The sequence below is a fragment of the Centruroides vittatus genome, unplaced genomic scaffold, assembly GCF_030686945.1.
Source record: "Centruroides vittatus isolate TY-2023 unplaced genomic scaffold, ASM3068694v2 contig_329, whole genome shotgun sequence".
In the NCBI taxonomy this organism is placed as follows: Eukaryota; Metazoa; Arthropoda; class Arachnida; order Scorpiones; family Buthidae; genus Centruroides; species Centruroides vittatus.
The window spans coordinates 3,204,157-3,217,502 of NW_027122113.1; the positions used below are offsets into that span (position 1 = coordinate 3,204,157).

The following is a 13,346-nucleotide window of genomic DNA, read 5'->3' on the forward strand; positions in this document are numbered from 1 at the left end:
TGAGTAGAAGTTTTTTCATCATATTCTCATTCAATTAAGAATTAATATAAAATAAATGTGTGTGAGTAGTATATTATTAGGTTTGCACAATAGACTTTTAAGTCAATACATCACCAACTGCCGTAAATAATCAGGCTAACTTTTGGATATATACTATTAAAGGTTAGAAATAAACAGCAGTTGGTGATGTATTGGCTAATGTTATCGGGTTTAGTGTGATGTTTATTCGTAGACTTTTAAGTTGAAGTATATAAAACTTCTTTCTTCTTTTACATTCCATTGCATTATTCTAAATCTTCATTAAGTCTGACCCCTCTTAAGATATGACCTGTGACAATCTCCCCACTCACTCAATTTTTAACCACAGAAATTTCATAGCATCAATGTCCCTTATACACAAGCTACCATGCCAAGTTTCATTTCTTAATTATTACCCCATTCTGAGATATTAAACAAAATAGATGCCAACACACACGCACAAATGTTTGTTTTTTTTTACTTTGTATTCAGATTTCAAAACATGGTGATGTAAAAAAACCCCAGGTCACATTTGACACGATTCCAATACTTTCCCTTATTATGTTTACATAACAGCCAGGAAAGTAAAAGTGATCAGAAATACTCTTATTTTATAAGGATATTGAGGTCTTGCATCAATGAGAAAATTCTGAATACCAGTAGATTTGGTGTTGTCACTTTGTGTTGATAGTGTCATTACAAATGATGTTAGAAATTTGAAAAAAGAGAGAAAACATTTGTCAAATGATTAAATGCAAAAATAACAACTTTGCATATTTAATGAATATTAAAAAAAATCTAGCAAGACGTTGCATAACTTTCTTGGCTATTATAGATTTTATTTAAAAAATAAGTGTTATTAATCATAAACTGTGTGTGGTGCCATCTGTTATAAAAATTTTCTATATTTTTAATTATTATAAAATAACAAAATGCTTAATTTTGAGGGTAGAGGTGAGTTTTATAAAAAATTGTAAATGGTAACAAGTAAAACTTAAGTTCAGCACCACTCGAGATATGACGTGACTACCCTCTATCTCTCCACTTCCACCTTTTACCACCAAAATTTAATAGCATCAATACTCCTCATACACAAGCTATTGTGCCAAATTTCATTTCTTAATCTTTATCTCATCCTGAGAGATTAAACGAAATAGACCCGAACACGCACGCACAATTTTTTTGCCTTTTCTTTGAGTTTGGGAGGTCTCAAAATGTGATTTGCAAAAAACTGAGGATCACATTTGACATGATTCTAATACTTTCCCTTGTTATGTGTACATAACATCCAGGAAAGTAATAATGTATAAAAGTGCTTTGTCAAAATGAAAATATTGTAAACTATTAGGAGTAAAAATACATAATAAAGTGTAAACATTTGAAATTACAGCTTTTAAGTTATATTATCATATTTTAATTGTAGTTAAATTGCATGATAATGTTTTCATGAAGAAATGTTTTATGGAATGTTTGACAATTGGTTAAAATGACTGGCAACAATAAAAGTTCAAATTTCGGCTGTCCGAAGCAGTTAATGTTGACCTGCTGCTCTGGGGAGATTGGAATCATAGCTAAGGGATTGAAAAAACCCTAGGAATTTTTGAGGGGTAGTCTCTCTTCCTCTCAATGGCTGTTCCACTGTGGGCCTAGCCAAATTTATATCGGGGTTGAAAAAAAATTCCTCTTAGTGTCCACTGGGTAGAGTTAAAAAATAAATACAGTCAAACCTGTTCTTGTGCGGTCTTTACCTGTGCGATTTGTTTTGTGCGATTTTTTTTGTGAGGTATATGAAAATTTCAATCAAATTGGAACATAATTGACTTCTGTAAAATTTTTAAAAACTCTATTGGTTGTTTTCTATGACATCGGCAGGTTTTTTCATTTTTTATTCAGTAAAATTTTTTTCTCATATCGTTTATTTCGGTCCCCTCTTATTTTAATAGCATAAAAACCATAAATATTATGTTATATTTGAACAGATGCGGTCAGTTAGCTCCCTTTAGCTTTAGACTGCAGGTGTGAAATTTTATGCCTTGTTAAATGAAATAACACTTCCTGCAGCTATATTTATCAAATAAAATCATTATTTAACGATTATTTTTAACTTTTTAATGTTAGATTCGTATTTAAGTGGAAATAATTAATTAATATAAAAATTAAAATTCTTAGAGGATTTTTTTCCCCATTAGGTGTTGCAGAAAAAGGCCCGAGGAGTTAAAAGCAATTCCTAGTTATTTCGTATGGTTTCGAGTTATTTTCTACGTGAGACTTTTTTTATGTGGTCCCTATTCACCGCATAAAAAAATATTTTTTTAATTGTGTTGCGAAAACTATTTTTTATAGCCACTGGTAAAGTTTTGCGCGATTTTTTTTAATGCATTTTCTTTTATGCGGTCCCTATCCCCCGCACAAAAACAGGTTTGACTGTAGTAATTATTATGATAAATAATTCATAATAAAAAATAATTTTTTACATCGTATAGAACTTAATATTTAATATAGAATCACTTTTCAGTTTTTATTGCCATCTTCCAACTATTGTTTAATTGATTTTGTAAATCCAGAAGTGATTACACAATTTTAATTTTTAAAAAAATATTTTTTTTTATATGGTTTCAAAGTCTTAGATATTCATTTTTGACAAATTTTTAATGATAATCTTATTTATAATTTAAAATAAAAATAAAATTTTTGAAATTTTTAAAAATAGTTATGCAGACGGCTTGGCGAGAGAGGGATCCTCAAGCCAGAATTAAAGCCGCACACGAAGCATTAGAAAAAAATTCCGAGTAAGTATGTCACGTCCTAAATTTGAATGTTATTAAAATCATTGAAAATAATCTTTTTTTCCCCCTCTTGATTTTAACCCTAGTCATGCCAAATTGGAAAATGCATTTGTATCATTACAATTAATTCCCTGGAATCAACCATTAATTGAATTTTAACTCTTTCCACATCTCCATGCTTAATTTTGTCAAGACGTAAATTTGTATTTCGAAAGTATAATCAATTTATCTGAGATCTGGAAATTATAGTTTGAATTGTATATCTGTTCCTATCCGCCCTTGCTGTCTAAAAGTCTCATTTACCAATAATTTGAGAATTTTGTCTTGAAATTCAAGTAAATTGAAATGAAAACCCAAAGTTGATTGCAGCCCGAGTTGTGTGTGTTGCATTAAAATTATGGAAGTTTTGTTTTTATAAAAAATAAGAGAATTTTCAAGCTTAATAGTTTCTTTACTTGTAAATAAAAAGAAACTTTGCATTTCAAATTTCAGCTGTCTAAAATGTTAATATTCATGACTGGGATTAAAATAAATTAAAATTAAAAGAAATTCAAAACTTTCAACAGATTAAAGTGTTTCAATTATGCAGATGTGCACCCGCTTACATTTTGTTGGCCGAAGAGGAAACGACTACCATTCTAGAAGTAGGTATAGTGCTCAATTTTAATTTTGTCTGTTAAATATTTGAAAGTAAAGCCGGGTATTTTGTTTATTCAGGCAGAGAAATTATTTAAACAAGCCCTCAAAGTTGCAGAAATTAATTATAGGAAAAGTCAACAATCACAACATCAGAGTCCTGCTCAGGAAGCATTACATAGTGAGTTTACAATCTTGAGAGATTTTGGTGTAATGTGTAATGCATGCTTTTGCATTTATTTACGCTTTTCTTAATGATTAATTATCTGATAATTAGGAAGAGATACAAATGTTTTGGTCTACGTCAGGCGAAGATTAGCAATGTGTGCAAGAAAGTTGGGAAAGTTAAGAGAAGCTGTAAAAATGATGCGTGACGTGAGTTGATCACTTCCTTGGTTTTCTATTGATTTAAGAAACATTAAATTTAGCAAATTAATTTTTTTTAATAGCTTATAAAAGAATTTCCAATGATGAATGTGTTCAATATTCATGAAAATTTAATAGAAGCTTTGCTTGAAATGCAAGCTTATGCAGATGTTCAAGCAGTCTTAGCAAAATACGACGGTAATTTAAATTACTATTTTCAAAACACTTAATGTCTGATAATTTTACACGAAGAATTTATTTCAGATATTAATTTGCCAAAGTCTGCCACGATTTGCTATACTGCGGCACTACTCAAAGCGAGAGGAGTCAGCGACAAGTAGGTACTTCTTAGCTTTTAATGTTTTGAAATACAAAGGTATAAAAAATTTCTGTGTATAGATTTTCTCCAGACGTGGCTTCAAAACGAGGACTAAGTACGGCGGAGATGAATGCAGTGGAAGCAATTCATCGAGCTGTAGAATTCAATCCTCATGTTCCCAAGGTAAGTAAAATAGGTTCAAGTAATTATTTATCAAAGTTAATTTTGAATATTGATATCAAGTAGAAAAACTTCACAACCATTCAAAATATAGAAAAATATTGGGGTCATTTAAGTCAAATCAGATCAAACACAACAGAGGGATGAAGTAAAAAGGAAAATTTACTTACATTTTCTCATACTATTATAGTTATGCATGTGTCCCAGCATTTTGAGTGATTCAGATATTCATAGAAAAGTTTTTATCAGTTGAACTAGAATTAGACATCAGCATCATCAATTGTGAAAATGTTGCCCGTCCAGAAATCAGGTGAAAATCTGGACTTAAGTCTAGATCCCACCCAGTGTCTCTCGGTGCAATTAATGGATTTTAGCAGTGGCCAAATGAATAGTGTGGTATGAATTATCTTGCAGAAGTACTCCTTAAACAGTGAAATTCCATTAACTCAGAATCTAGTATTCTGACAAACTGATAAGCCAGCATGTCAAGGTTGTCATCGGTGCACTGGATAGGTTGGCAGTTAAGATTTTCATGTAAAAGACCTCAAAACGTGCAGTTGGTGGGTTCTCCTTTTAGAGATGACAAATGCCAAAATGGCATGAGGCTGTGCTAGGTAAAACCAGTTAGATCAGGTATGATTTCTCCAAAGACATTAGTACACAGGTTTCATATGAGAAGCAAAAATATTTAGCACACTTGGAATTAATAATTATCTTGAAAACAGCTACTGTACATTGATAATTAAAGTACATGAAAAGTAAAGTATTTGTGTTTATATAAAATAAAAGTGTACAAAGCACAAAATAAAAATAGGCTGGCTTGAAACAAGAACATTCAAGGGTGGGAATAGCATGGAAAAATTAGAATGTACATAAAACAATTATAAAAGATGAATTTGTACAGTTTTATATGTGAAGATATGTAAAATTGTGTCCAGGGATTAAAAAACCAGAAAAACTTCTATCTAATAAGGTGGCATATTTGATAACTTGGCACTTGTGTTGGTTCCGACAATGCCGGATTAATGGAATGTCACCATATGCCAAAAGTCTTATCAGAACCTGGCAAAAACAGGCACTGTTCACAATGGCACTTCTGGATTTCCTATCCAGAAGTGCCATCATCCAAAACATATTGTCATCTACAAATAAAGTGATGTTCAGTGACTGAATTGGAAGCTTTAAATCAAAGACAACGGGAGTGACCAACTGTGTTGCTTTATATTAGATCTGAAGTTACCAGTGGACTACTACCGATTTGACCTCATCTTCGACCAGGAGTTTAATGATTATATGAAGGTCACTTAAGTCAAATCAATTGCTGACACAGTTGTCAACCATCTTGAATGTTTCTCTTTCCATTGCAGCAGCCAGATTTGCTATTTATAGATGACGTGGCCAATGATTCAGCCATCTTGCATTGTGCTTTGTCTGAACTGCAAAATCTGGGTTTGACACGAAACACCTTTGTACCTTCTAACTAAATATAACTTACTCATTTGAGTATTAAATTTAGAAAAGACAACTGAATGGTGACAATTTGAATCAATGATCTTCCAGAAACTAACACACCACTTTTAGCTGAGCTACCGTAACAAAATTATTGGTAACTGCTGACATATTAATAATTTTGGAAATTTAAACGACAATAATTTGTCAAAAAATTTTGAACTGGCTTTACAAGAATTGGTGATTTATTCCCTCATTTGACAGTTGTCTTTTCTATTGCAATATTTGGTAATGTAGATGTATACATTCTTTAAGAACGTTGTTATATACTGTATATATGTAGTGAATATTTAAAATTTTTTATTAACAGTATCTTCTAGAAATGAAAAGTCTCATTTTACCTCCCGAACATATTTTAAAACGAGGAGACAGCGAAGCCATTGCCTATGCTTTTTTTCATCTGCCTCATTGGAAGAGAGTCGAAGGAGCTTTAAATCTTCTCCACTGTACATGGGAAGGAAGTAATGCTCGTTCAATTTACTTTAAATTATTTAAATAAAATTTTAAAACATTAAAAAACGTTTACATTTTAGCATTTAGAATGATTCCTTATCCGTTGGAGAAGGGTCATTTGTTTTATCCCTATCCTACTTGCACCGAAAGTACGGACAAAGAACTACTTCCAGGTACGTCCGTCATACTATATTACTCAATCGAGTCGAATTTAATAAGTTCTTAATTGTTTTTGCTTCAGCATTCCATGATGTTTCAGTGTATCCCAAAAAGGAGTTACCCTTCTTCATCCTGTTCACAGCCGGACTTTGCTCCTTCACTGCACTTCTGGCTCTTTTAACTCATCAATATCCAGAACCCATGGGAGCATTAGCAAGAACTGTAAGTAGCTTTTAACAAAGCAGAATTAATTGAAATTATTCTAAATAATTATTTAGTTTATTTCACAGGTGATAAGTTGGTTATCTCTACCTTTAAGTTATATCATGGAAAAAGTGGAAGCAATTTTGCCTTCCAGTCTCCTACACCAATTGTCACGCATCTGATCTTCCTTCTGCTCCGAAGACCACAAACTGTTACCGGTGCAGCTTCTTGCCAAATGCGCCGCATTTTATCTCAAGACACGCCGCCGCCGCTCGGGTACAATTAATAAATGTTATTGGTAGAAAAGGATCGTCCGGCGTGGAAAAACTCTCTCGAAACGTAATGCGTCTGTCGTCTTAAAAAATTTTCCAAAGGAAAAAAAAAGTGCTTCTTTTGTACTTCCATCTCTAATGTTAAACGTGATATTTTTTCGAAATGTCGATAGCAGCGTATCGAAACGTCGCCACGTCGGCCGAAGTGGGTTCGAATACTTTGTGAGATAAGTGCTCCATACTCTCCTTTCGTTGTCGTATCAGTACGGATTTTACTGCACAAAAATTGTAGCGTGTTGTTTTTTAATGTACAAAAAATGTGACTGCTAATAAACATTGAGCAAACAAAATATAGTGGTGTGTTGTTGTTAAAAAAACCAAACAAATAAAATAAAACTAGATAGAGAGAGAGAGAATCCATTAAACCATCAAATATTCTTTTCCCTCACAATTATACAGATAATATCCATAGAGTAACACGATCCCCATTCAGAATATTCTTAGAGCAGAAGTCCGGAGGAACTGTCTACAAAAGGAAGGTGAGTGCATTCAACTGCTTTCAGAATACCAATAGGGAGTCTTAATAACAATGACAAATGGAAGGTTGCTATTTAAGTCGGCACTAAAGAGGAAAAAACATTCACTAGACTAATACTAGCTTTTATCCATGCGGGATATGTAAATAATCGTGGGAAAAAAATTCAATATTTGCCATTACTAACGAAACGCGATTGGTGCGTCAGGATATTTTTATTATTTCTGCTTAAATAATAACTTCTAAATATTACAGTATATACCGGAGTTTCTTCGATAATAAGGCACGAACATCCGATCGTATTTTAAAAAAAATCTGTATTCACTGTTTGACGTCTTTACAAGTATGCACGTCCTGTAATTGTGCGCATTGTTCACACTTCACTACACAACACCAATAAAACTTGCAGCCGCACTTGCTCACTCTCATTACTCGTTTGGTGTCGTAACCCCTTCCACAGCACATAATATCGCAACCGTCGGTTCCCATAGAAGTTCGGTTGCATTCGCGTCCCGCTGTACCCAGTGTTCCTGTAAATAATAATAATAAAAAGAATTAAAACACTTCTACGAGACGACCTAACTACAATATACTAACCTGTTTTATCGTTACTGTTACAATAGTCGGGTGACGATTCGAAATATACTAAATCCGACTTGGTAGGTTTTTTATAATTATTCTTGGCAACTATTAATTCCGTTCCCGCTTGATTCACCATTACTTGAACGCTTCCGTCGTACTTCTTTTTCAGATAATTACCGATGTTGCGAAAATCCATCATGGAGATCCAACACGTGCGAACCGTGCACGATCCGCTAATTCCGTGACATTTGCAATGTAATTCCACGTGATTCTGGACGGCCTGCGGATTATATTAATATAGTTTCCCTCGATAATTATAATAAAGATGGCCACGCTTACTCACCTTCCTTCCGGCTCTGTTGTTATGCAGATTCATCAAGGCTCTAGCGTCCCTTTGCCTCCTCTCTCTGGCATCTACGAACTTTCTAGCGAATTTCATGCCGTATTTAATATAATCGGAACAACCACCCCAAGTGAATTTACCTCCGATATCGTATTGAACTCCCACTTTAGTAGGATCGCACTCGCAATTAGTCAAGTCGCCATTACTGCACGATCGGGTAATGGAATGTACTACTCCGGCAGAACTGATAGCGTATACGAAAGCCGATTCGCGGCTACCTACTATAAGAATTTGTATCAATATCTACAACCAATAAGATGGAGTCTCTTTTAAAAAAATATTTTAAAAAATCGAACCTCTAAGGAGTATTTTACCAAAAACCGAAGCGTCCCTATTTACGGTGGTGCAATTCCATCTCTGATTATTAAATTGGTACTGGCATTCTCCTACTCCTAATCTTGCTCCTCTTCCTACGCTCATCATAATGTCTGGATATTTCTGGCAGAGAATCTTCTGATATTTAGCCAATCCCGGGATGTTTTCGCATATAATGCGCACACCCACGGACGAAGCCTGAATTTGACTTAAAAACCTTGGAAAAAATGAATATATTTATACATATTTTAATGCGGAAAACGTTCGTACTTTTGTATACATTATCAATTTCTTTAAGTCTAGAGGAAAAGTGAAATGAAAACGGCCTAAACGAAAAATAGAATACGGCGCATTTTTTAAACCCTTGCAAAACAATTTCGATTTTTTTTAATTTTCTAAAAAATAAACGAGGAATTTTATTTAGTAATAAAAAATAAGCAAGCGAAATGGTTCGGAATCGATTTTTTTTATATATATAAAGTTTTATGCGGGCCACATCTGGGCGTAGTGGGTAATGTAATAGAGCGAAAAATCGTTTCCTCTTATCGAAATATGTTCCGTTTGATGTTAAATCGAGTTTTATTCGTCTCGAAAGCACTAAGATGCTAATAATTGTGGAATATATTCTACTCCATCGAGTGCTATCTCGTATAGCTTCGAATTATATTACATTCGGGAAATCTATCGAATTCCTAGTCGTTACGCGAATTACTGCAGACAGAAAAAGATCGTTTGCACTTCTAAATGCAGTAACGCACTTTTTTACAACTTATTTTTACTGTAATAAGCAAACGTAGAATAAAATTATAGAAAACTTAGAAGTTTAACGCTGCGAATCTCAAGCGTGTTTGAAGAGCAATGATTTATTTTTGATGACTTATTTTACATCTGCTGACGTCAGCACGAAGTTGATCGATAATCGAAATTAAACTACATTCTAACGAACGAATGTTTTGTCTTAAAATTACTTTAATACAAACAAATTAAATTTTTAAAATTATTTTAATCGTAAAAAAAGCTAAAAACTGGTTTTCTGTTGGCCGAAAGTGAAGCAGAAACGGCGCGCGTGTGTTTAGATATAAACATAATAGTAACTAAAAACTGCGAGGAAAAATAATTATCAATCACCAAAAATTCATTAAACTATTTCTCTGAATATTAGATTGTATTTTCTTGTATAAATAGGTAAAAGGCTTTTGCGGTAATCACCAACAATAAGGAACAGTAATGTGCTCTGGGGATCAATCTTAAAGGTCTATTCTCCTCAATTACCCCTTTTCCAGGTACTCATAGAAGGAAATTGAGAGAAACAATTATGTTAAACGGTTACCAGTGTGAAACATAAATGAATATTCTCATTTTCAACAATTAGTCTCTTGCAGTTATTGGAATTTTTAGAGAGAAAGAGAGAGATCCCTTTACGACTATATGTAGGCCTAAATAATATCATCCCTCATTCCCTTTTAACATATTTGACAATTTGTTTTGAGGAGTTAGTTGGACAAGAATTCCCCGATGGACAATTTGTTTATTAGCGTGAAGATTTTCGAATTTTGAAGGAAGGTTAAGTTCTGTTAGTTTTTCGGCTTCTTTTCAGGTCTTAGTAACCTACATTTTTATAGCTTTCTGCGGTTTTTCTACAGCTTATTTATGGCGGGTCATCTCACGCAGGTACATTACGTTACATCTCCATTAGGCCTGAGTTTCTATTAATAATCTTTTTAAAAAGAATAACAGAAACATATTTCTAGCTTATAAACTAAAAATGCGCTGTTCGAAAATAAATTTTCGTGTGTTAATTTAGGCGTAGGCTGACTTGAATTTATTTTAAAGCTTCATTAACTCTACACATTATGAAAATCATAAGAGGAAAATGCAAAGTTGCTTTATAAACATGGCTTGTGCATGACAGAAAAACCGATTCGGAGAATATTTAAATTCAAAATTTCAAAAAGTAATGTTTGAATTTACTTAAATAATATGCTTCACCTTAGGCCGTAACATGAAATAATCCTGAGAAATTTTGTGTAATTTTTAAAATACATTTACATTAAGTTAAACAATGATAAATCTTAAACTTTCCAATAAAAGTATAATTTTTTACAGTATACAGAACCTAAATCTAAATGAAAAATTTGGATTTTTTGAGGAAAATTTACATGCTGAATCTATATATTAACTCAATTACGTTGAATGATACGTTGCTATCATAATTTTCAACATATCTTTTTCAAATTCTAGAAAAGATATGATATTTTTGATAAGTTTGCACAAAATTCAGCATACAAATTCTACGTCTGCATCAGGGTGATTTCTCAAAATGTTTATCGCTTTCTCCTCCGATTAAATTTTGAAAAAAATTAAATTTAACTACGAGATTTACCAGGCAAACTGAATGTTTTTAAGACAAAAACGATTCTCGTTGCTATGGGAAATTTCGCTGATTTTTCACAATCTAAAGGGCTAATTTTTTGGTTAATGAAGTTCGAGTGAAAAGCTTCGAATGGTTTTTAATGCCTACATGAAAAGTACTCACCACCAAGAAGACTCGCAAGTAATGAACATGTAAGTCAAAATGAGGATGATGCGGCACCTCATCTCCTAAACAAGACGATCATCATCGAGCAAAACGGGTCCAAATGCCTGACGTCAATCACTGACCGCCAACAACGCCGATCATCCCTATTCTCATTGGTTATTTACACATGACGTCACTCAACGAATTAGCGCAACTGCTTAATTTGCCATTCAAGGAAACATATTTTAAAGCAATATCTTTAAGATTAGAAAAGGCAAAAGAAAGGGTTTAAATTCTAAAATTAAACGTCGTTTCTAATCCCTGATTTTGGTAGATCTTAGGGAAAAAGTGCCAGAACCCAAAGTGTCCCCCCGACTAAATCCCACTTTTTCTGTAAGAAAAACGGAGATAGAAAGGTATAAAGCGAGAGAAGCTACTCTGGAGTAGGACTGTCGAGAGAAATTAGGTGGTGGAGATCTACTAATTCCTTTCTATTTTGTAAGGGACAAAGAAAGACACAGATTACAACTGGCATCTCGTTCTTCGGTAGGTTTTCAGCTTGAGAACTTGTCCACTGTATTGTTCGTTAACAATAGTGCAAACAGGACTTTACCGAAGTATAAGGGTGACGAATTTTCACATACATACACCGTCTAGATAAAAATACAACGGGGAGAAACATCGGAAAAAGTTTGCCGTGACGTCAAATTCCCATTTAAATTCTATATTGAAATTATTTCTTGTGCCATTAGCTCTGTGTCATTATTGAATATTTTCAATATTTGTCAAGAATAATCGAATAGAACTTGATATACTCATTTATTCGTTCATTCAAAGCTCGTCTGTCAATCATTTCGTTCTAGAATGTTAAATTATCAAAATCAACCAATTGGAAGTCGCGTGTTAACGATTGACGGTAGGCGTGACGTTTTGCGTCATTACAAGCCGAACGACGGAGGTTTATTGGTAGAAATTATAATGAAGTGTATTAACATAACGTCATTGGTCGGTGTGGTAATTTATGTAAATTTTCTTTTCATTGTTATAAAGATTAATTATTCATTTAGCTAATAACACTTACAATATCTAATTATTATATCTCTTTAAATTAACCTTTATATCACATTATATGAAGCAATAATTTCAAATTTAATCGAGCTTGGAGAATAATCATTTATAGTTCAAAGTAATTCCCTAGACATCTCTCAGATGGCAGCACTAGTTTTTCTAAAAATCTCTCTTCCTATTCGTTAAATTTATTTCTTCAATTTACAAATGCAAATTTTTTAAATTAAATAAAGTGATAAAAATAAGTTTTCATTTTGGTTAGGAAAAGGACATTTAAAATTTCTAAAATTATATTCTGTAGAGATAGATAGATGCAATACAGTGTTGTATCTTACCAGTTTGTAAAATTGGTCATCTTAAGTTCGAGATTTGGGAAATTCGCTTGAAACTTCATCGATGTTTTTTGCTTCTACTTGACGAGCGCCGTGTTGGCAATCTATTTTATGAACAATGGAGAGTTTCTGCCATAGACACGTTTCCAACATAACCGCTTGTCCCAGTTTCTGGATGATTCTCCTTCTAAATAATAACTCTACAAAAGATTTTTTTAAAAAGAACGAACTATGATTGAAAATAAAGTTCTACTATTCATAATTTAAGACTATTTTTCAAGAATTTCTACCATACACGCTTACGTTAGGAAATACGAATTCAGAACGTTAGAGAGATCTTTTTTTGTTTTGTTTATTGAAGAAAGTAGAGTTTGATTTATCATTTCCTATTTTTATATATTTTCTATATTAATGTAGAATTTTCAATAAATATTGTACGATTACGGTAGAAGTTTTGAAAAGGCAACCAAGTTTAGTTCTAGAAAATAAAATTTAGAATTAGAAGACGATAAATAGAGTTGCGATTGGCTAAACATGGAAATACAAATGCGTTAGATAAGAGAGCTTTCGACCTTTACCGTACGGTTACCATAGAGACTGATAGTTATCTATGTCACGTGATCCGAATACGTCATTAGCAACGTATTCCAACGAAACGGCAGCCAAATGGACCAGGTTAATAGACATGCTA

At 33.0% G+C, this 13,346-nt stretch overlaps 2 protein-coding genes across 8 annotated transcripts in view; one reads left to right on the top strand and one right to left on the bottom strand.

Moving 5' to 3' along the window:
- LOC136973796 (suppressor of tumorigenicity 7 protein homolog) overlaps window positions 1-7,252 on the top strand; it is a 40,987-nt gene extending 33,735 nt beyond the window's left edge. Inside the window, exons 5-15 of one of the 4 annotated variants that reach the window (XM_067268564.1) lie at window positions 2,729-2,807; window positions 3,394-3,448; window positions 3,522-3,621; window positions 3,718-3,815; window positions 3,890-4,004; window positions 4,071-4,143; window positions 4,206-4,308; window positions 6,125-6,275; window positions 6,348-6,440; window positions 6,509-6,648; window positions 6,705-7,252. In XM_067268564.1, the coding sequence (XP_067124665.1) occupies window positions 2,729-2,807; window positions 3,394-3,448; window positions 3,522-3,621; window positions 3,718-3,815; window positions 3,890-4,004; window positions 4,071-4,143; window positions 4,206-4,308; window positions 6,125-6,275; window positions 6,348-6,440; window positions 6,509-6,648; window positions 6,705-6,812 (1,115 nt within the window). In that variant the 3' untranslated portion in view covers window positions 6,813-7,252. The remainder of the gene's footprint in view (window positions 1-2,728; window positions 2,808-3,393; window positions 3,449-3,521; window positions 3,622-3,717; window positions 3,816-3,889; window positions 4,005-4,070; window positions 4,144-4,205; window positions 4,309-6,124; window positions 6,276-6,347; window positions 6,441-6,508; window positions 6,649-6,704) is intronic. The other 3 variants (XM_067268565.1, XM_067268566.1, XM_067268567.1) reach the window with 3 other exon arrangements.
- A 381-nt stretch (window positions 7,253-7,633) lies between these two features.
- On the bottom strand, window positions 7,634-12,514 carry LOC136973800 (protein Wnt-2b-like). Of its 4 annotated transcripts, none has more exons than XM_067268572.1 (5): window positions 11,274-12,514; window positions 8,737-8,954; window positions 8,363-8,643; window positions 8,035-8,299; window positions 7,634-7,967 (listed from the first exon to the last, which is right to left on the bottom strand). In XM_067268572.1, the coding sequence occupies exons 1-5, from the start codon at window positions 11,333-11,335 to the stop codon at window positions 7,759-7,761; spliced, it is 1,035 nt and encodes a 344-aa protein (XP_067124673.1). In that variant the 5' UTR covers window positions 11,336-12,514; the 3' UTR covers window positions 7,634-7,758. The 4 variants fall into 4 exon arrangements, with proteins under 4 accessions (XP_067124673.1, XP_067124672.1, XP_067124671.1 ...); XM_067268571.1 differs by having other exon boundaries at window positions 8,363-8,640; window positions 8,719-8,954; XM_067268570.1 differs by having other exon boundaries at window positions 8,719-8,954.
- Window positions 12,515-13,346: the final 832 nt, after the last annotated feature.

Excerpts from the sequence above, each read along its gene's own strand:
- LOC136973800 (XM_067268570.1), bottom strand. The coding sequence starts at position 11,335 with ATGAGGTGCCGCATCATCCTCATTTTGACTTACATGTTCATTACTTGC. Across the intron at positions 8,644-8,718 it reads TGGTAAAATACTCCTTAGAG|TAGGTAGCCGCGAATCGGCT; the intron begins GTTCGATTTTTT and ends AAATTCTTATAG. Across the intron at positions 8,300-8,362 it reads ACAACAGAGCCGGAAGGAAG|GCCGTCCAGAATCACGTGGA; the intron begins GTGAGTAAGCGT and ends TATAATCCGCAG.